The 20,670-nt window shown below is 48.8% G+C and overlaps 1 protein-coding gene across 1 annotated transcript; it reads left to right on the top strand.

Annotated features, from left to right (window-relative positions):
* The first annotated feature begins 1,204 nt into the window (after positions 1-1,204).
* ERO1A (endoplasmic reticulum oxidoreductase 1 alpha) lies at positions 1,205-20,472 on the top strand. The gene is made up of 16 exons (XM_066189132.1): positions 1,205-1,301; positions 8,883-9,002; positions 10,300-10,383; positions 11,857-11,895; positions 12,794-12,870; positions 12,963-13,036; positions 13,633-13,753; positions 14,153-14,190; positions 15,018-15,029; positions 16,177-16,203; positions 16,363-16,455; positions 17,682-17,928; positions 18,797-18,866; positions 18,998-19,084; positions 19,352-19,485; positions 20,215-20,472. The coding sequence occupies exons 1-16, from the start codon at positions 1,206-1,208 to the stop codon at positions 20,273-20,275; spliced, it is 1,380 nt and encodes a 459-aa protein (XP_066045229.1). The 5' UTR covers position 1,205; the 3' UTR covers positions 20,276-20,472.
* Positions 20,473-20,670: the final 198 nt, after the last annotated feature.

Raw genomic sequence — 20,670 nt, forward strand, 5'->3', positions numbered from 1 at the left:
CTCAAAGGGTGAATCAAGTAATTTTTTTTTCTCTCTGATTTTCTCTCTCCAGTCATTGTGACAGCAAAAAATGAACCACGATGCAAATGGACCACACGGTTGGCTGTTGCTGTCAGGTAATTGATCTGTGTGAATATTCATTAAAATTGGCTTTGCTCTGAAATATTAGCATTGCTTTTCAGCCACGGGGTCCTTGGTGGGGTGAAGTGTTGGGTTTTCTTCTTCTCTAACGTGCACATCACCGTTTTATATTGGTACCTGCTCCTCTCTCCCTTTGTAGGTGGCACTGGTGTGTGAAAAACGAGTTCCACTCTCTCACAGAAATTTATAAGTTTAATAAAAATAAAAATAGACAATAAGGAGACAGAATGGCAAAATTCTCTCGGCCGAGGGCGCGTGGCGCAAGGCCTGCCAGCAGCACACATGCCCTTTCAAACTTGGATCTTTTAAGGACCGCTGTGTTGAATGTTCAATAGATGTTAATCAAACATTCTTTTTTTTGATCTGTTTTAAGGAACCCCGATCATCTTATCTAATAGATTTATTTGTGGGTGGCTCCACTCTGTCTGGTAACACGGGTAGAAATTTTCTCCTGAGGTTTTCTGGTTCATTTGGATAAGAAAAACAGAAAGCTAACAATTTTGTTTGTTTGTTTGTTTGTTTTATGAAGGGTCACAAGGTGACCCCCCTCCCATAACTTCTGGCTTGGTGGTTTAGATGTTATAAATAAGAGATGAAAAAACCCCAGTCTTAACCCACTGGTACAATCGGAAAATACACATTCATTACCTTTCTAAACACAACACAGTACAATTATACGTTTAGTAGTCACGTTAATAATTGCGAAAAGCCAACTATATAATACGCATTCGCAACACTTCCTGGCGGAGACAAAACAACGCGCGACACTCTCGGGGACCTTCCGCGCGTTTATTACTTTTGATAATAAAAACTTTGATCCGATCTTCATCCGCCGGACCCTGGGCGCTGCTAAACGCAGAGAGGGGAGGGGGGGTCTGCACTCCGAGCCCTCCCGTTCGGAGGGCGGGCAGCGTCCCGGTGCCCCCCGGTGCCGCGGTGCGACTCTCCCCGCCCGCCGTGTCCCCGCTCCGTGCGGTTCCGCTCGTAGCCGGCGGCGGCCGCGCCCCGGGCGGGGCGCTGCGAGCGGGGCGGCCCCTGCGGTGCTGCCGAGCTCCAGCGCCGAGATGGCGGCGCCGGGGATGGTCCTGCCGGGGTTGCTGCTGCTGCTGGCTCTGCCCGCCGTGCTGTCCCGAGGAGCCGAGAGACGCTGCTTCTGCCAGGTGGGCGCGGGGTGGCAGAGGGATGGCGGCTGGAGAGTGGTTTGGATGGGTCCGGTGGTCACATCAGCACAGGAGGGGCGTGGAGCTGCTGGGGAGAGCGCGGAGGAGAGCACGGAGATGCTCCGAGGAACTTTCTTGTGTGGAAAGATCTGGAGGAGAGAAGGCTCCGAGGAGAGGTCAGAGCACATTGTAGGGCCTAGAGGGCTCCAGGAGAGCTGGACAAGGGATGGAGGGACAGGACACAGGGAATGGCTGCCCACTGCCAGAGGGCAGGGAGAGATGGGATACTGAGAACGAATTCTTGGCTGGGAGGTTGGGGAGGTCCTGCCACAGGTTGTCCGGGGAAGCTGTGACTGTCCCTGGATCCCTGGAAGTGTCCGAGGCCAGGCTGGACAGGGCTTGGAGCACCCTGGGATGGTGGAGGGTGTCCCTGCCCATGGTAGCAGGTGAGACTGGATAAACTTTAAAGTCCCTTCTAACCCAAACCATTCCAGGATTCTGTGATTCTCTTCCATCATAACTGTATTCTCTCTCTGCTCTCATCAGAAGAGGGGAGTGCTCCAACTTGTTGTGCATCTCTTCCTCAGCTACCCAGGTGCCTCTCCTGGGATGTTTCAGGGATATCATTGGTATCCCTGGGAGCTGCTTCATCCCCTCTCCTGCCTTTCTCTTCTCCCGGCCCTGCTGTCCAGGAGAGAGCGTGGCTGCAGCAGGCTCTTTCCACCCTGCCCTGCCATGCCCGGGTGGGAGCTGGGCTGCTCTGCTCCCTAAAACTCTTCCAGGGTTAATTCCTCTTGCTGTGTGCCAGGTGTGTCACTGTGCACTCAGTGCAGCTTCTGTTGGGGGACAGTAATGAGAGAACTGGGCACAGTCGACCGAGCATCTGGATTTAAGGAAGAGATCGCTCTGCAGTTCCTTCTGACACCGCTTTGCACAAGCAAAGTGGCTGCCCCTGGATCACTGGCAGTGTCCAAGGCCAGGCTGGACAGGGCTTGGAGCAGCCTGGGATAGTGGAAGGTGTCCCTGCCCATGGCAGGGGGTGACATCAGATGGTTTTTGAGGTCCCTTGCAAACTGAATAATTCTTGGGCTAAGCACATTCAAGGGGTGGAGATGTCACAGTGTTAAAGTCCTGTATTTTGTTGCCTTTAAAAACAGGAAGCTTTTACAAAGGCTACTCTTACTGTATTAAATTTCAAGTCCTCAAATGTGGGTCAGGAATTGAGAGTGGAGAAAGGAAACAAATGGAATTACACTCTTGGCTTTGGCTTTGCCTTCTGGGGTGGCTCTTGACACTTTCAGCTTCCTGTGGAAATGGTAAATAAAAGCCCTGCTGATAAAGAATTGAAAAACATGCATTTAGATTCTGGATCTCTGCAGGGATTTTCCTTGCAGCTTCCTGTAGGCAGAGAAGTTTGTCTCCTAAGGATTGATTGTTGAGTCAGGAGTGTGGAATGGGGTAAGGAGCTGTAACCACTTACTGGACTGGCATTCTGGCATGGCAGTGACTGGCAGGCTCTTTTCCTTGGGCTGGAGGAGCTGACGTGATGCTTTGTGCGCTGCTGGGTTGTTGCAACACACTTTTCATTCTGTGGAGCAGCTTGGTTTTTCCCTACAAATGTTGAGGTCGGGATTTTTTTATTACCTTTAGGAAAAGGTGTCACGTAGGGCAGCATTTCTCAGCCTTCCTAACCACCAAACCTTTTCAAATCACACCCGAGGGCTGCCTCATGTTTTGGTTAAAAATAAACTGCTGATCCTCTTGTGCAGAGCTGGTCTGGTGGTTTTTATTTGCCACCAAAGAAAATACAGGGCCAGCCTTAAACGATCCGGTTTGCCCTCCTTTGTTTAGCTCCTCGGAGGCCTGGTACAGCTCTTGGTTTCCTCCCGTGAACCATCTCCTGCTGTCTCATGAGCTGCTCAGGTGAAGAAGCCTTGCTGTGGGGTGGCTGGAAGAGCTCTGACTTATCTGTCAGCCTGTGCTGGGCCACTTGACAAAGGGCCACTTTTGGGAGTGCTGCTCCAGCAATATTCCAAGTGCTGACTTCAGCAGGCCGGTGATTCTGGAATGGGTGTTGCACCCAGGGCAATGCCTCGCCTTCTTTTTGTCACTGTTATTTTATCTCCCGTCCTTAGAGACCAAGCAGCCCTGAAAGTTTTATTAGAAACATCCATCTGTTGCTACAAGCACTTGTGTTTCAAATACTGTTTTCTGCTTCCCCAAGCTCCGATGAACATTCCAATATCGAAATCCCCTCAGAACTTTGCAGGCAGCTCATCCCCCCCCCCCCTCGAGTTATTCCTGTTTGCATCACAGCTTTAGTCAGCCATGGATGTCTTCTGTATATTCCTGGTAATTATTGTTCATTTGCTGTTTACAGGCTGATGCAGCTGCATTAAAGATGTGCTGCAGGTGTTTGGCAGACGGGGATTTTGCCGAGGTTTCCGGTCTGGCTGAGGGCTGGTTCCCTTTGGGAATGTTTCTGTGGGCAGGACACTGTCATTAGGGGTGAGTTTGGGCATGGAGAGTTTCCTCCTTGGTACCTGGGCAGGCTTGCAAGCTGTCCTTGAGTTCCTGTTGAATTGATGCTCACTGTGCAGCCTCCAGGGCAGGAATTCATTCCTAGCACAGTTCCCGGTTTCTCTGGGGTAGCTTCAGGAGGAGTTTCCAGGTGGAGAGAAGCAGATCTTTGGAGGGGGATTATGCCCCTCTGCTCTGCTCTGCTCTGCTCTGGGTGAGATCCCTCCTGGAATGCTGGGTCCTGCTCTGTGGTCCTTGCAGAGCAGGAGGGAGATGGAGTCCAGAGGAGGCCGCCAAGACAATGAGAGCAGCTCTCCTGGGAGGAAAGGCTTGGGAGAGTTGGGATTGTTCAGCCTGGAAAGGACAAGACTTCAGGGTGGCCGAATTGTGACCTTCCTGTACCTGAAGGGAGATGACAGGAAAGATGGAGAGAGATGATTTACAAGGGATGGAGTGCCAGGACAAAGGGAATGGTTTCTCACTGCCAGAGGGCAGGGATGGATGGGATCTTGGGAAGGAATTCTTCCCTGTGAGGGTGCTGAGGCCCTTGTACAAGTTGCCCAGAGAAGCTGTGGCTGCCCCTGGATCCCTGGAAGTGTCCCAGGCCAGGTTGGATGAAGCTTGGAGCAACCTGGGATGATGGAAGGAGTCCCTGCCTGTGGCAGAGAGTGGAACTGAGTAGTCTTTATAGTCCCTTCCAACCCAAACCATTCTGGGATGCTGTGCCAGCCCTTCAGGACCTGTGGTTTGACCCCATCCTGAGGCTCCCATGTGAGATTTGCTTCTGTGTGAGTTCTGGAAAACCTAGTCCTTGTTTTCTGGGCAAAGGATGGGGCTGAAGCACCTGGAATGGCAGATAATGCTTCCAGGGCAGGTGCAGGAATGACTGTCCTCAGCTGGCTGCCGGCAACTTGCTCCAAGCGCGCTGGCAGGGATGAAAGAGAAACAATTTCATAGAATCGTGGAATATCCTGACCTGGAAGGGACCCACCGAGATCATCGAAGTCCAGCTCCTTTGTGCCAGGAAACTTCTGCTGAGGGAGCAGGGAAGGCATCTGCTCACCATCAGCCTGGGACTGCTGTGGCTTGTCCGGAGGAGCAGGCGGTGCCAGGGAAGTTGGTACAGGCTAAACCCAACCCCTCAGCCTCTGTGGCATCCCCTCCCCTGTGCCCTGTTGTGGGATGTTATAAATACATCTTATATAGCTGGCTTTTCGCAAATATTCACATGACTGCTATATACATAATTGTACTGTATCATGTTTTATTAATAAGAGTTTAGAAAGGTAATGAATGGGTATTTAATGAATGTGTATAACAGAGGGTTAAAACTGGGTGTTTTTTAATCTCTTCTTTGTAACATCTAAACCACCAAGCCAGAAGTTTGGGGGGGGGCACCTTGTGATCCTTCATAAAAAAAACCCGTTAACTTTCTGTTTTCTTATCCAAATGAAAAGAACCAGAAAACCTCAGAAAAATAAATTTATATCCACGTTACCAGACTTAAGTGGAGCCACCCACAAAATAAATCTATTGATAAGATGATCGGAGATACTTAAAACAGATCAAAAAAAAAGAATGTTTGATTAACATCTATTGAATAAAATAGAAGTCCTAAAAGGGTGAGGGGGGCTACGGGCAGACCTTGTGCCAAGCCCCCTCGGCCGAGAAGCTTTGCTTATTCTGCCTCCTAATTTGTCTATTTTTAAAAATTTTTATTAAACCTATGATTTTTTTTAAAAGAAGTTTTTCACAGGGAGATGCATGAAAAAAGTTTCCCTCCTTTCCTGCCTGGCTGCGGTGTGGGACACAGCGAGAAGAAACCCCGAAACCCACTGCTCAGAGGATGTGACACCCAGGAGAGCAGGCAGAGGCGGGAGGAGCAGCCTGACAGGGATGGAGGGAAGAAGGAGGTTGAAGCAGTGCCCAAACCCAGGGATTGCACAGTGTTCCCGGCACCCGAGGTGGGTCTGTCGGAGTCACCCTGGGCGCTTACTCAGCACCCGGAGCCGCTCCTGCCGCGTCTGTCCCGGCGGCTCCTTCACATCTCTTCCCAGTGGGAAAGCCCAGCCCTGCCCCTCATTCTCCTGCCAGCTCCTCACACCCAAGGCAGGTGGAGCAAAACCCCCTCAGCCCGGTGATTCACGGCGCCGTGTGCTGGGGCCTGGATCCATCCGTGGTTTATCTCAAACGTTTATGTCGTTGGCACAGGTTGAAGATGTGGGTAAATATTTTGTTTGTAGGGTGGGAGGGAAGTGTTTTAAGGTCCCACCCACTGGAGGGCACGTTTGACGTGTGCCGGAGCTCAGCTGCTCTGGCTGCAGGAGGCGAAGTCCCAAACCGAGTGAGGGCTGAAAAATGGGTTCTGGAGTGCTCATGGAGCAAGAGGGAGCTTTTGGAATGGAGTTTCAAATGATCTGACACTGCCACTTCCCTGAGCCTTCAAGTGAACTTGAAGTCTTCAGCTTCAAGTTCTTTGCTGGGGGCATCACTGGGACTTGCACCCGGGCTCTGAGGAGCCTCAGCTCTGGATGTCCTTGGTGCTGCTTCTCTTCTGTGCTCCTTTGGCTGTGAGCTTTGCTAGGCTGGGCACACACAGCCTGGGGAAATTGCCCATTTCTGCCCAGTCCGACTGAAATCCTCGGAGGAAGAAAGATTGAGCAGAGGTGGAGTTTTCCCATCACTTCCCCCCTTTGCCCCTTGCCCCCACAGGTGTGTTCAGGGTGGCCCTGAGGCTGATCCCCCCAATAATCTGGGATTTGGAGGGCTTCAAAGCACAACCCCCATCCAATCCTAAGAATTTTGGGATAGTCTGCAGTGCTTCACTCTGGATTACATTCAGGATGAGGTTGGTTCTGGCTTGAATTGCTCACCAGACATGACAAAAACAGAGCTGGCCCAAATGGTGCTTCCAGTGGAGGGGTTGGTGGGAGCTCCAGTGTTCCCACTTACAGGAATGTTAGTCACTTCCTTTGGAGTGATGTCTTTGTCAAGCATGGATACAGAGAGCAACTGAAGATTATCCCCAAATCTTTTTGTAGGCCTCTTTGAGACCCAACCTTTAAGCTTCCTGCCTTGAAGGATGCCAAGGTTCCAGGAAATAAAGATGTGGTTGGTTGGTGGCTTGCTGTGGTTTCTTGTTTTGATGTGTTGGTTGTTTTTTTTTTTTGGTTGTTTTTTTTTTTTTTTTTAACGTATATATAATTTTGAAATGGCTTTAAATTGGGTAACTGGATTAGCAAATTGCTACTGTTTATTTTTACAAGGGTGATTCAGGTTAGTGGAAATCTTAAATCACTGTTAATCTTCATTACCATGCAAAATGCAGGACAGAATTCAGTAAATGTGTGAGGGTGACACACCGAGCTTCAGTGTAAACACTTAAAATATGAGTGAGCCTCCAAATCATGCTGCCTCAACAAAATAGAGTTGTTCCAGTGGGGTAGGGAATTCTGGCTATTTTTTCCCCCACCTCCCCATTTCATGTGACTCCGTGCTCCATTTCTGCCATCCTCCTCTCAGCTCCATTTCCATGGTGGTAAATATAATGGTTTTATTTAAGTTGTTGTGTAGCTCTTGCTGAATTATGAGGAGCAGCTGAGGGAGTTGGGAAAGGGGCTGAGCCTGGAGAAAAGGAGAATTGGGGGGACCTTGTGGCTCTGCACAAGTCCCTGACAGGAGGGGACAGCCAGGTGAGATCAGGCTCTGCTCCCAGGGAACAGGGACAGGACAAGAGGAAACAGCCTCTGGTCGTAACAGGGGAGGTTTAAATTGGATATTAGGGAAAATTCCTTCATGGCAAGGGTTATCCAGCTGCCCAGGACAGTGGTGGAGTCCCCATCTCTGGAGGGATTTAAAAGCCGTGTGGATTTGGCAGCTAGGGACATGGTCAGTGCTGGGGGAATGGTTGAACTCAGTGATCTTTTCCAACCTGAATGATTCCAGGATTCTGTGATTTCCCCAAGGACTCACTGGGGGTGTGGGGGAAGCAAAACTACTTCTGTGTTGGGCAACTTTGTCATCAGCCAGTAATGGATGTGTCAGGAAACCACAGCTGAATTTGTACTACTTCTTTCTTTGTTTTTGGTTTGTTGTTTTTTTTTTTTCTTCAGGGCTTGCACAAAGCCTCTTGAGTTGTTCAGGATGATGCAAGAAGGATCCATCAGATTTAGAACAGATGTTCTCGTGCCAAATGTCTCTCTGAGGCGAGCAGAGGGACTGTTGCAGTTAAATCACAAAATCATGGAATGCTCTGGGTTGGAAGGGACATTAAATCCCATCCCATTCCGCCCCTGCCATGGGCAGGAACACCTTCCAGTATCCCAGGTTGCTCCAAGCCCTGTCCAACCTGGCCTTGGACACTTCCAGGGATCCAGGGGCAGCCACAACTTCTCTGGGCACCCTGTGCCAGGGCTTCACCACCCTCACATCCGGAAATCCTTCCCAGTCTCCCATCTATCCCAGCCCTCTGGCAGTGGGAAGCCATTCTCCTTGTCCTGGCATTCCATCCCTTGTAAATCATCTCTCTCCATCTTTCCTGTCAGCTCCTTCAGGTCCTGGGAGGCTGCAATTATGTCAGCCTGGAGCCTTCTCTTTTCCGGGCTGAACAATCCCAACTCTCCCAGCCTTTCCTCACAGGAGATCTCTCCGTCCCTCTCATCAGCCTGCTGTGGTTCTGATCAAATCAAATCAGTGGCTGCAGCAGTGCTGATTAACAGCAAGGACTTTCTTTGAGGGCTGTCATCGTGTCATTGTTGCCTGACTGCTCCCATATGCAAACTCCAGCTCTCAGCCCTGTTATCCTGCAGGAATGGCTTTTCCTGAGGCTCATCCAGGAGGGGGGACCTGAGCTGGCAGCCCGTGGCTCACAGCTGTCACAGCAGCCAAATCCATCCTGCTCCAACTTAACTCGACTCTCTGGGAAAAGGAAAGAAAAGGATGAAATGTTTTATTGTCTGCAGTGTTGAAAGTCCTGGTTGAGTTGTTTAGATTTGATTTTCTTTTTTTTTTTTTTTTTTGGATGGTTTTGATTTCGATTTTATTGGTTTCTTTCTCCCCCAGGTTACTGGTTATTTAGATGACTGCACCTGTGATGTAGAAACCATCGATGCCTTCAACAACTACAAACTTTTTCCCAGACTGAATGAACTCCTAGAAAGTGACTATTTTAGATACTACAAGGTAATTTTCTCCTACAAGAATTGTATTTATTTTTGTGCTGCTGTCTTTTTTTTTTTTTTTTCCTTAATCTCCCATGAACTTCTTGCTGATCTTTTTAAAATCAGACACCTGCATTTTAACCCTGATCTTTTAAGGGTGCAGTCAGTAAGTTGGACCCTTCTGTTCTGAGGAGAATCTTAATAAGATGCAGTGTATTTTTATAAGAGGATTTCAGAGGTATTTTCTTATCCATTTTTCCCTCTTAAGCAACATATTCATGAGAGGACTTTGGTGAGCTGTGATTTAAAGATGCTGATGACCAGTGATCCATAATTAGAGGATTCATGGTGACTCCCCACTGACAGGGAAAACCTGGATTAATTACAGACACTCAGGTTCATTGACGGCTGTTGCTGCCAGACATTCCATGGATTAGATTCCATGAGGTGGATTCTGCTCCCATTCACTCAGATTCCCTTTATTCCCCTCTCTTCCAAACCCACCAAATCTTGCTCAGTGTTAATTGTTTTGGAAGAATGATACTTGATACCAGCTCATGGAAGAGAAAAATTGGAATTTGTTAAAGAAGCTCATGTCCTTCCTCCTTCCAGGGTTGGGATTTGTAACAGAAATACTGACATTGGTCTGAAGGAAGTGTAGAATCCTGGAATTCCAGGATGGTTTGAGATGAAAGGGACCTTAAAGCCCATCCACTTCCACCCCTGCCACAGGCAGGACACCTTCCACTATCCCAGGCTGCTCCAAGCCCCAATGTCCAGCCTGGCCTTGGACATTTCCAGGGATCCAGGGGCAGCCACAGCTTCTCTGGGCACCCTGTGCCAGGGCCTCCCCACCCTCTCAGCCAGGAATTCCTTCCCAATATCCCACTCAAATCTTCCATTTTCCAATTTGAAGCCATTCCCTGTGTCCTGTCCCTCCATCCCTTGTCCCCAGTCCCTCTCCAGCTCTCCTGGAGCCCCTTCAGGCCCTGCCAGGGGCTCTGAGCTCTCCCTGGAGCCTTCTCCTCTCCAGGGGAACATTCCCAGCTCTCCCAGAAGAGCTCTGGCCCTCAGAACATTTTGGAATTATGGAAATGTCTGTGTGGGAGAGCAGCAGCAGAAAGATCTAAGCAAGGAATTAAAGGATAACCTGTGCTGATAACAAGGTTATGAGTGATGTTATCAATCTGGGTCACCGAGGATTTGCTGATGTGGGAACAAACAAGTGCAGAACATGGATTTCAGTTGAAAAACTGGGCAGGGGGAGGTTGGCTTGGCTCCATGGGGTGTTATTGAATAGGGTGGTGTGTTATTTGCAGGTAAACCTACAGAAACCTTGTCCCTTTTGGGAGGACAACAGTCACTGTGGAATGAGAGACTGTGCTGTGCAGCCCTGCCCCTCTGTAAGTACCAAATCCATTCCTTTACATTTTTTAAAATTTATTTAACTTCTGCAGACCAAGAGGAAACAGCAGACAAGTGACTGAATCTTGTTGTTTTAGCTATAGCAAAACTGGGGCTCTGATGGATCTTCCATGGGTGCAGCAACACTGGTGGCCATAAGAAAGGCCAAAATTTGAAACTCTGAAAGTTTCAAGACAGGCTGGGATTTTATTAGCTGGCCTGCAAACAGCCAAAACCTTCTCCTGGTCCTTTTTTTAAATTTTTTTTTTCCATTAGTAAGTAGTTTTTAGGGCAAATCCATTATTGTTTTTGTGTTAAGTGACAGAATTTGACCCTGTTGCCCATGAGCTGCACCGTGATTTAGTTCTAGCTGATGAACTGGACTAAGAGCTTTCCAGCCCTCTTCTTGTAGGAGAAATGGCTCTTTCAGAATTCTATTGCCAAGGGCACTCCTGTCCTTGTATCCTGGACAAAAGGGTTTTGTTCCCTCAGCTGTAAAAAACCATCCTGACTGCAGATAGCTGCCCAAAAAGAAGGGGGTGAGAAGGTGGGGGAATCACAACTTGGTGGCTGGTGGTCCCTTTGGGGACATTTCATGTTTAGGTGTTGACAGCCAGCACAGACTGTCTTACTCCCTCACTCTTGGGTTCTAAAATGGAATGAGGATTTTTTTTTTTTTTTTACCTCAAAATAACCCTAAGTGTTGTTTAAATACTTTTTCTTTAAAAAAAAATCTATTTTTGGTAGTGATTATGACTAATGTGATGGAGTTATGTTACAATTACCTAAGTTTTAGCTGAAAGTTGTTCTTATTTTAAGAGCTGACTGTCCCTGCTGTCCTTAATTATTTTGATTCGGGTTCCTTTCATCCTGAAATCAATAAAAATCACTCTTATTGCTTAATTTTCCTCTTTGCCATCACAGTATTTGCTCCTGTAGAAGCGATTCTATTGCCTTCTTGCCCCCAGAGGAAATGGAAGTTGAGAAGAATTTTGGGTCTGGTTGTGTGGGGCTGGCAGGGCTGATGGAATGGTCAGAGGGAAGTTTGGAATGTCTTGTATCAGGGGCTGGTAGATGCAACATCTGAGGAGGCACCTGGGCTCCTGCCAGGAAGGTGGTGCCAGACTTGGATTGACCAGAGGCAGCTCCAGCTCCTCTGGAGTCTCTGTTGGCTTCCCCAAATTCCCGCTTGGATAAGCAAAGCAGAACCTGATGTAGCAGCCATGGAAGACCTTGGAGAAGAGGAATCTTGCAAAAAAAAACAAACAAAACAAAAAACCAAAACCAGTAGGAATGTTGCTTCTCCTTGGTCTGGGGCGGAGTGAGGAGTTGGATGTCTTGCAAGCTGGGCTGAGTGTTTTGGTCACCTTCTCAGCTCTGGCAGCTGTGGTGACATCCCAAACCTTTCCCAAAGACAGGGCTGAGAGGTCTCATCAGCTCCACATGTGGCAGTGCTTTGTTTTGTCTTTCAGGATGAAGTCCCTGATGGAATCCGATCTGGGAGTTACAAGGTGGGTGTAACAAAAGGGGCACAAAAGGATGAGGTTTGTTTTGTGGTCCAGTTTTGTGACATAGAACTGATAAAGTTGGAGGAGACCTCCAAGATCATCGAGTCCAGTTGTCGCCCCGCCACCCCTGTGTTCATCACTAAGTACTCATCCATGTGGTTTTTGATCAGTTCCAGGGATGGGAACTCCACCATCACTCCTGGGCAGCTCCTTCTAATGCCTGGCAACCCTTTTGGTGAAGAAATTTTTCCTAATATTCAACCTGAGTCTCCCCCGGCCCAGCCTGAGGCCATTCCCTCTCCTCCTGTCCCTGTTCCCTGGGAGCAGAGCCCGACCCCCCCGGCTGTCCCCTCCTGTCAGGGAGCTGTGCAGAGCCACCAGGTCCCCCCTGAGCCTCCTCTTCTCCAGGCTCAGCCCCTTTCCCAGCTCCCTCAGCCTCTCCTGGTGCTCCAGACCCTTCCCCAGCTCCACTCCCTTGTCTAAACACACTCCAGCCCCTCAAAGTCTTTTTTGTCGTAGAGGTCCAAAACTGCCCCCAGGATTTAAGCAGGGGTCAATATTTGTCAGGGTGCTCTTTAGGCCTAAATTTTTACTCTCTTCAAGTGCTTGGGATGCCACAGAGCGTGTGAGGTGGCTGTCCTGGAGCCAGGTATTCCTGACACCTCTCCAAGAGCAGGTGTCACCAGGCACAAAAAGCTTCTCTGGCAGCGCCAGAGGCTGCCCCGTCACCGTTGCATAAGCCTTTGGATATCTGCAGACATCCTGTGCAAACACAGGCTGGGGTGAATCATGAAAAGGTTTCTGGGGCTTAACCTGGATAGTGGCTAAATTAAAACAGAAAAAAAAAAAAAATTTCCTTTTTAATCCTCATCCCTCCCCACCCCTTTGCTTTCCAACCCAGTATTCGGAAGAAGCCAATAACCACGCCGAAGAATGTGAAGAAGCCAAGAGGCTCGGAGCTGTTGATGACTCTTTGAGGTTTGACTCCTTTTGCCATAATCCTTCCTTGCCTTGAAGGAAAGCTGGGATCAGAGCTCTCTCTGAGAGTTTTTCCCCCACGTTTTTTGCAGCAAGGAAACCCGGCAGGCGGTGCTGCAGTGGGCGCAGCACGACGACTCCTCGGACAGCTTCTGTGAGGCTGATGGTACGGGAGAGCTGGCAAGGCTTGAAATGGGGTTTAAGCACAATGGTTGGGTTGGAAGGGACCTTAAAGCCCATCTTATTCCGTGGAAGGAAACCTTCCACTATCCCAGGGTGCTCCAAGCCCTGTCCAACCTGGCCTTGGACACTTCAGGGATCCAGGGGCAGCCACAGCTTCTCTGGGCACCCTGTGCCAGGGCCTCCCCACACTCCCAGGGCAGAATCTCTTCCCAATATCCCATCTATCCCTGCCCTCTGGCAGTGGGAAGCCATTCCCTGTGTCCTCCTGAGTTGGAGCTCCTCTCCCACTTCATGTAGCCTCTTCAGATCCTGGAATGTTGCTGTGAGGTCTCTACACAACCTCCTGTTCTTCAGGCTGGACAGCCGCAGTTCCAGGCCAAAGTGTAATATTCCAGCAGAACAGCATTTCTGCTCCTTCCCGCCCCTGCCCCACCTCAGTGTTTTGAAAATAATTCACAAATATTTCTGATAAAGCTGCTGTGTTCAGCAAGGTGGGGAAGAGGTGGCTGGATCAGCCTTGGAAAAATGTAATTTTCCCTCAGAAAGTGGTTGCCCCTGACCCAGCACTCTGCTCCACAGACATCCATTCTCCTGATGCTGAGTACGTGGATTTACTCCTGAACCCAGAACGTTACACTGGCTACAAGGGGCCGGATGCCTGGAAAATTTGGAACAGTATTTATGAAGAGAACTGCTTCAAGTAGGTGCTTTTGGGGGACAAGTTCCACGAGCCTGAGGGTGCTGATTTGTGCAAAAGGGCAGAAATGAATCCTTATCCTGCTGTCTTTGCTCCAGTGCCTGTGCAGGGTGGGATACACCAGGGACAAGTCATGTGGCTCTCCCAAAAGAAGACACTTAAGTTTTCCTGCCTGTTTTTTCTAAAAAAAAAAGAATAAAGCACCACCAAAACCCCACAGAAACCCACATTTTTCTCTATCCTTTCCCTTCTGAGCAAAGCTAAAGCATGGAAGGGGTTTTTAGATCCCCTCATGCTGTTTGACTGCAGAAACAGCTACTTCTGCTCTGCTCTGTTTGTGCACACAAGAGACAGTAACTTATTTACATCTCTTATTTAAATGATATTTTTCCCCCCTCCTAGGCCTCAGAATGTAAAAAGACCTTTGGCATCTGGCAGAGGTGAGTCATTTATTTATCTCACTAAGTGGGTTAGTAGTGAACTGATCCCTGCTCCAGGAGCACTGAATGTTCACTGGGCTCCTTCTCCTGCTGGATGAGAAATATCTCGGAGCTCTTGACCAAGTGTAGAGTTTGATGGCACCCGGAAGTGGGTTTTTCTAGCATCCATTGTGGAAAAAGAATGTCTGATCTTCCAGTCCTGGGAAAAAAGTGAGCTTTGGAGGGACCGGGAGCATGGCTGCCCCCTGAGCTCTCCCTGGATCCCTGGTGTTGGTACTTGGCAGTGCCAAACCATCTGTGATGGACTGAAATGAGAACCTGGCTGGGATCCTCTGTGGAAACCACCCAGCAAGAGCAGCTCTGCCCTAGAGCCAAGGCCAGGCAGTGTCAATGAAAGCAGGGAAGGGGTTTGGAAACATGAGAACATCATCAACCTCTGCCACGATCTCCTCATTTTCCACTAAATTATGGAGGTGTTTAACCCCCTTCCTTTGACCCTGCTGTGAAGGAGTGGCTCTTCCCCTGCTGAAGGAGATGTACAACGTCCCTGGAAATATCAGGTTTTACTTCCTTTGCAAATATTGATCCCTGCTGCATTGGTCAGGTTACTCGGCATTGTTGCTCATCCGGTGTCCTCACTGCTGCACTTGGAGTTCTCAGTGTTCAGAACATTTCCAAACCTCCCTGGAGAGGATCCTTCTCTTGTCAGAGCAGATGAACAGAGCAGTGCTTGGGCTTTGGAGCTTCATTTTGGTGGTGTGTAATGTTTTCATTCTCTTTCTCTCTTTCTCTCTCTCCCTCCACCACTTGTGCTTTTATTCCACCAGGAGATGACGGAGGTGAGTGGCACTGTTTGTTTTTACTGATAACAGAAACAAATGGGGTGTCCTTATCCTGCTCTCACAGGCTGGGCCATTTGATAATGCACCTGGTTAGCAAAATTATTAATCAGGCAAACCAGAAATTAGAGTCTTGGCATCATAAAAAATCCTTAGTGGGATCACACGGATCATCCAGTCTCATTCCTGGCCCTGCACAGACACCCCAACAATCCCACCCTGGGCATCCCTGGCAGTGCTGTCCAAGCATTCCTGGAGCTCTGGCAGCCTTGGGAATGTCACCATTCCCTGGGGAGCCTGGGCAGGGCAGAGCCTTTCCCTGAAATGCAGCCTGACCCTCCCTGGCTCAGCTCCAGCCCTTCCCTGGGTCCTGTCCCTGGTTAGCAGAGAAGAGGAGATCCCTGTGAGCTCCCTATCACAGCCCATCCTCATGTGAAGGGCTTAAAAAGTCTGCCAGCACATTTTTAACAGCACAAATCCAGTTTGAAGGCGGACACTCAAATTTGAGAAGCCTTTGGGAAGAGGAATTGTCCTGGGATGTTTTCAGTGCTTATTACTGAGAAAGCTTTGAACAGACTCATAGTCCCAAAACCCTCTGGAGCTGTAGGAGCTGGGTGCCCAACTCCCTCAGGCCCTGGGAAGGGCTGTTCCTGGGAGTTCTCCATTCTCCACAGCATCTTTTTGTCTCCAAACCATCCCCAAATCCTGATCTTCAAATTCCTCCCATGCACAGAGCAGGGATAGTGAAACCCTGACTTGTGGGATTCTGCACGCTTGCTTGCACTCTGTGGTTTTTTTTTGGTTGGTTGGTTTGTTTGTTTTATAAAAATATCCCTCTCCCCACTCTGCCCAGAAGAGGAAAGCAATCCCTGATCCTTGTTTTTCCCAGCACTGGGCTGTTCTGCTCCCCCCATCCCAGCCCCTGGGGGAAAGCCCACGTGCTGTTCTGAGCTGCTGCCATGCCGTGTTAGAGAAGCATCAGTCACAAGGGTGGGCAGGAAAACTCTTTTCATGCTCTTTTAATGCTCCCTTCCCAATTTCTGCAAACTGGAGTGGGCAGAGGGTCCTCTGGGGCCAGCCTGGGAGGTGGATTCAGGGCATCAGGCTTGGGCTGTACCCTCACTGATGTGTTTTCCTTTCTTCCCAGGGCACACGTTTTACAAGTGGCTCAAAGGTAATCCTCGGTCTGAACGTGGTTGCTCTTCCTGGGATGGCCGGGGAGTGGGTGGGATGAGTGGCCACTCTCGGTGGGATTAGATTCCTGCCTCACAGCCAGGAGGATTGAAAATCCAGTGGGTGCTTTCAGTGTCTTAAAGTGCCCTTCCCTTTGCAGGGGTCTGTGTGGAGAAAAGAGCTTTCTACAGGCTCATCTCTGGTCTCCACGCCAGCATCAACATCCACCTGAGTGCCAGGTACCTCCTGCAAGGTAAATCCTGCTTCCTGCCCCAGCTTTCCTGCCTCACTCCAAAGCTGACACTTCCATGGCTCTGCTAAATGCTCCTTGGAGCCTGTTCCAGCAGGATTCAGGCCTGTTTGTGCGCTTCCAGCACCCAGCTTGTGTAACAGGGCTAGGGATGCAGTTGCCACAAGCCTCCAGGTCTGACAGGGGCTGGGCCAGGCTCTGTACCAGGACTTCCAGCACATCTTCCCACTGTTCTTCCTCCAAGGTTATTGTGGAGTGGGTTTCTAGCTGTGGGTCGAGGCTGTCCCTTCCCAGCCTGGTTTTATGATGGTCAGTTCAGCAATAACCTCACCTGGACTGGGAAATGCTTGGCTGGGCTTTCCCAAGGCCATTGATCCATTTCCAGCAGCCATTTCCATTTCCACTTCCATTTCCATTTCCTTCCCATGCTTTGGTCCATAAATACCTGTCTGAGGATTCCCAACTTCAACCCTGGACTTGAAAATCAAGGTGATAGCTGTTGGAATTTGGGCAAGTCATTTAAATTTAACTAAATAGTTGCATTTAAGTCTTTACAGCCCACTTGGACTTCACCTCAATGGGAGCCAGGCCAGGTTGGAGTTGGGAGATGGGATAAAGTGGGAAACATCGGAGGCAAGAGATGAGTTGGGGCTGCAGCATCAAATTTATGTCTTCCACTATGTGTTTTATAGAATGATCTTAAATACATGGTAAAATGAGCAACAGAAACATTCTTTGTGGGCTTGAAAATGGAAAATAGAGGGCAGTTTCCTCCGTTCTTGTTTTTCCATATCATCAGGAATTCTCCTAAGGTGTCCCTGTTTGTTAGGAAGTTTTAGCAATTACCTGAAAAAAGTCTGCAGGAGTTTTGTGTTTGCTGGGGTTTGAAATGAGTTACAATCACGCCTCCCTTGAACAATTTTCAGGCAAAATTTCTTCACTGGAAGGGTTCTCAAGCACTGGAAGGGGCTTTCCCAGGGAAGTGGTGGAATCACCATCCCTGGAGGTTCAAGGAACGACTGGATGTGCCACTCAAAGGTTGGACTCAGTCCAGGGTCGATCTTGGAGGTCTTTTCCAACCTTAATGATTCCGTGGTTTTGGGGTCAGTGGCTTGGAAAAGCTGGGATCTCCCTGGCTGGAATCCCATTTCTCCATTTCCCTGGAGGGAGGAGATGAACCAGAACTAAACCCCTCCACCTCACCCCTTTGGGGTTTGTTTCTGTCTCAGACACGTGGTCGGAGAAGAAATGGGGCCCCAACGTCACCGAGTTCCAGCAGAGGTTTGATGAAGTCCTCACCAGCGGGGAAGGGCCCAGAAGACTCAAGAATCTCTATTTTCTGTACCTGATCGAGCTGAGGGCCCTCTCCAAAGTGCTGCCCTTCTTTGAGCGCCCGAGTTTCCAGCTCTACACCGGGAATAAAAGCCAGGATGCGGAAATGAAACACCTGCTGCTGGAAATTCTCCATCTGGCCAAGTAATTGCACTCAGTACCTGGGGACAGTGGCTCTGGCACCATCTCTGAGTGTCCTTAAGCTGACATGTAAAGCTCCTAGAAAGGCAGGTTCTGAGTTCTTTCCTGGAGTGATTTGTGCAGTAGAATCATAGAAACATGGAATGGTTTTGGGTTGGAAAAGACCTTTTTAAAGCTCATCTAGTCCAGCCCCCTTGGAATGAGCAGGGACATGGTACCAGTAGTGTAGTTTTGCTGGGAACACATTAATATCTGTATGCAAATTGCAGAATTTGGGTAATGAGTCCCACAGTTTAATTAGTCCCACAGTTTAATAGCCTCGGCTGCCTTTTGGATTTAGCAGAATTGAATTTAATAACTGCCTACGTGTCAGCCCTAAAATTGGCTACCTGTGTGACTCATCTGTGGGATACCAGGCCTGGCTTCGTGTTTGCAACTAGAAAAACATCCTAAATATCTTGGTAACAGAGGTTTGGGCTGTTGGATGGAGTTTGGAGTAAAAGGAATGGAAGATATTGGAAGCAGGCAGAAATGGGTGTCTCCTAAAGTGGTCCATGTTTGATTTATCTTGTCACCCTCCTGTGCTTCTGTCTGTCAGAAAACAGACTGAAATTGCTTTAAAATCATGGAGCAATTGCTGAAAATGTCTCCAAGGTGAGATGCCAGCCCAAATTGGAAGAGAGAATAAAATCCCAGGGTAGTTTGGGTTGGAAGGGACCTTAAATCATCTCATTCCATTCCTTGGGATTGGATGTCAGACCAAAACGCCTCTGGAGACATCCAGTGGCTCCCACCTCTGTTTATGCCCACCCCTGACTGCAGCCATACAACCAACCAGGGCAGAAATCAAACTCTCATCATTCCCTTCCAGGTCCTTCCCGCTGCATTTTGATGAAAACTCCTTCTTTGCAGGGAATAAAAAGGAAGCTGCTAAACTAAAGGTAACTTCTGCCAAGGACCCCTCTGCAGGAGGCTTTTCCCTCCCTCAATCCCACTGAATTCCAGGATCAGTTCCTGGAGGGTGCCCTAATTAGTGCAGAACCATGACCACCATGAATATCTTTCCCCCCAGGAGGAATTTAGGCTGCACTTTAAGAACATTTCCAGGATCATGGACTGTGTTGGCTGCTTCAAGTGTCGGCTGTGGGGGAAGTTGCAGGTGAGATTTGTCAGCAGTGTCTGGGAGCTCTGGTGTTGGGACTGGACCTTGGATACAGCTCAGGGCTGCTGGTTCCTCACCTGTGCAGGCAGCAGGAAGCAGCTGATTCCAGCTCCCTCAGCCTGGCAAACTGGGATAACCCAAGAGAGGGGAGGGGGTGCAGAGCCTGGGTGAAGTGAAATCCTCTTGCCTCGTTCAGATGATGTTGCCCAGGTGGAGGGAGGTTGGAATGCTGCTGTTCAAGGATCCTCTTTGATCCCTGCACAGACCCAGGGCTTGGGCACAGCGCTGAAGATCCTCTTCTCAGAGAACCTCATCGAGAAGATTCCTGAGAGCGGCCCTTCCTATGGGTTCCAGCTGACCAGACAAGAAATTGTGGCCTTATTTAATGCCTTTGGAAGGTGAGTTTGAGACTTTCCCCTCTGCTTTTGCATAAGCTGCTGTGTTTGAGCTCTAATTTCAGTCAGTTCTCAGCAGTTTTGGTGGGGACTCTTGCCCTTGTCAGTCTGATGCCAGGTGTTGGTATGGACTGCAACAATTGGAATGAATTAAAATATTCCTTACACTCTACATTTCTGTAAGGAATTCAAGGAAGCATTTCTGCTAAGATGCAAAGAATTTCATCGTTTTTAAGGGACTGTGTGACTCTGTCCTTGGAGCACATTGTCCCAGGCACGGGCTGCTTTCCTTCGGCCTCTCCACCAGTTCATTCCCAGATCATGATTGCATTTAACAGGAATCCATCAGTCCAGCCTCTCTGGATGAGGAGTTTTTTTGTCAGAAAAGGAGGATAATGAGCCCTTTGGGAGGGGATTTCAGGACACTCTGTTTATACACGAGCTCTTTGTGATGTTGAAGAGACCAGGAGTTTCTGGCAAACAGGTTTTTCCAAGGATGAGTTCCTTAACATCCTATTCCGCTGTGCTTCCCAGTGTTTGCTTTAAAAAGAGGCAGGGGAATTAGTGAAGGGCCTGGTTGTAACCTCAACCTAATTTAGCTTGAATTCCAGATCTTCTCTTCCCAAGAGCTGCCTGAAGCTTTGCTTGATACAGCCCCTTCCTCCCAGATTTTAAATAATTCACGACATGAATGCTGCTGTAACGTTTCCCTTTTGCTTTCCTTGCACACAGGGTTTCAACCAGCGTGAAAGAACTGGAAAACTTTAGGAATCTCTTACAAAACATGAGGTGAATTCAGTGGAGAAAGAGAGATTTGAGGACAAACACCATCATTCCACCACTCTGACTTAAAACCATGGAAACCACTTGCTGGGCCTCCTGTCCCATGATTGTCTGTATCCTGCTGAGGAGATATTTTGTACAAGGGGAAAAAAAAAAAGCTATTTTTTTTTTGTATAAAAGTGGGGACTAAACGTAAATTTTATTTTATATATTGGAAGATCATTTGGAATAACTCTTTGAAATACTGCTGAGCAATTTGGATGGATCAGACCCGTGGCCTTGCCTTTGGAAGCTGGAGGCAGGGCAAGAACTGTGCCATTGAATAAATTTGGGGGGAAATTCCTTGTCTGCTCCATCATTCCAACCAGCCCCTCACTCACAGTGTGCCCACACCAACTTCCTGCT

This window comes from Chamaea fasciata, unplaced genomic scaffold (genome assembly GCF_029207755.1).
Source record: "Chamaea fasciata isolate MVZ Bird 193981 ecotype frontalis unplaced genomic scaffold, bChaFas1.0.hap1 SCAF_7, whole genome shotgun sequence".
NCBI lineage: Eukaryota > Metazoa > Chordata > Aves > Passeriformes > Sylviidae > Chamaea > Chamaea fasciata.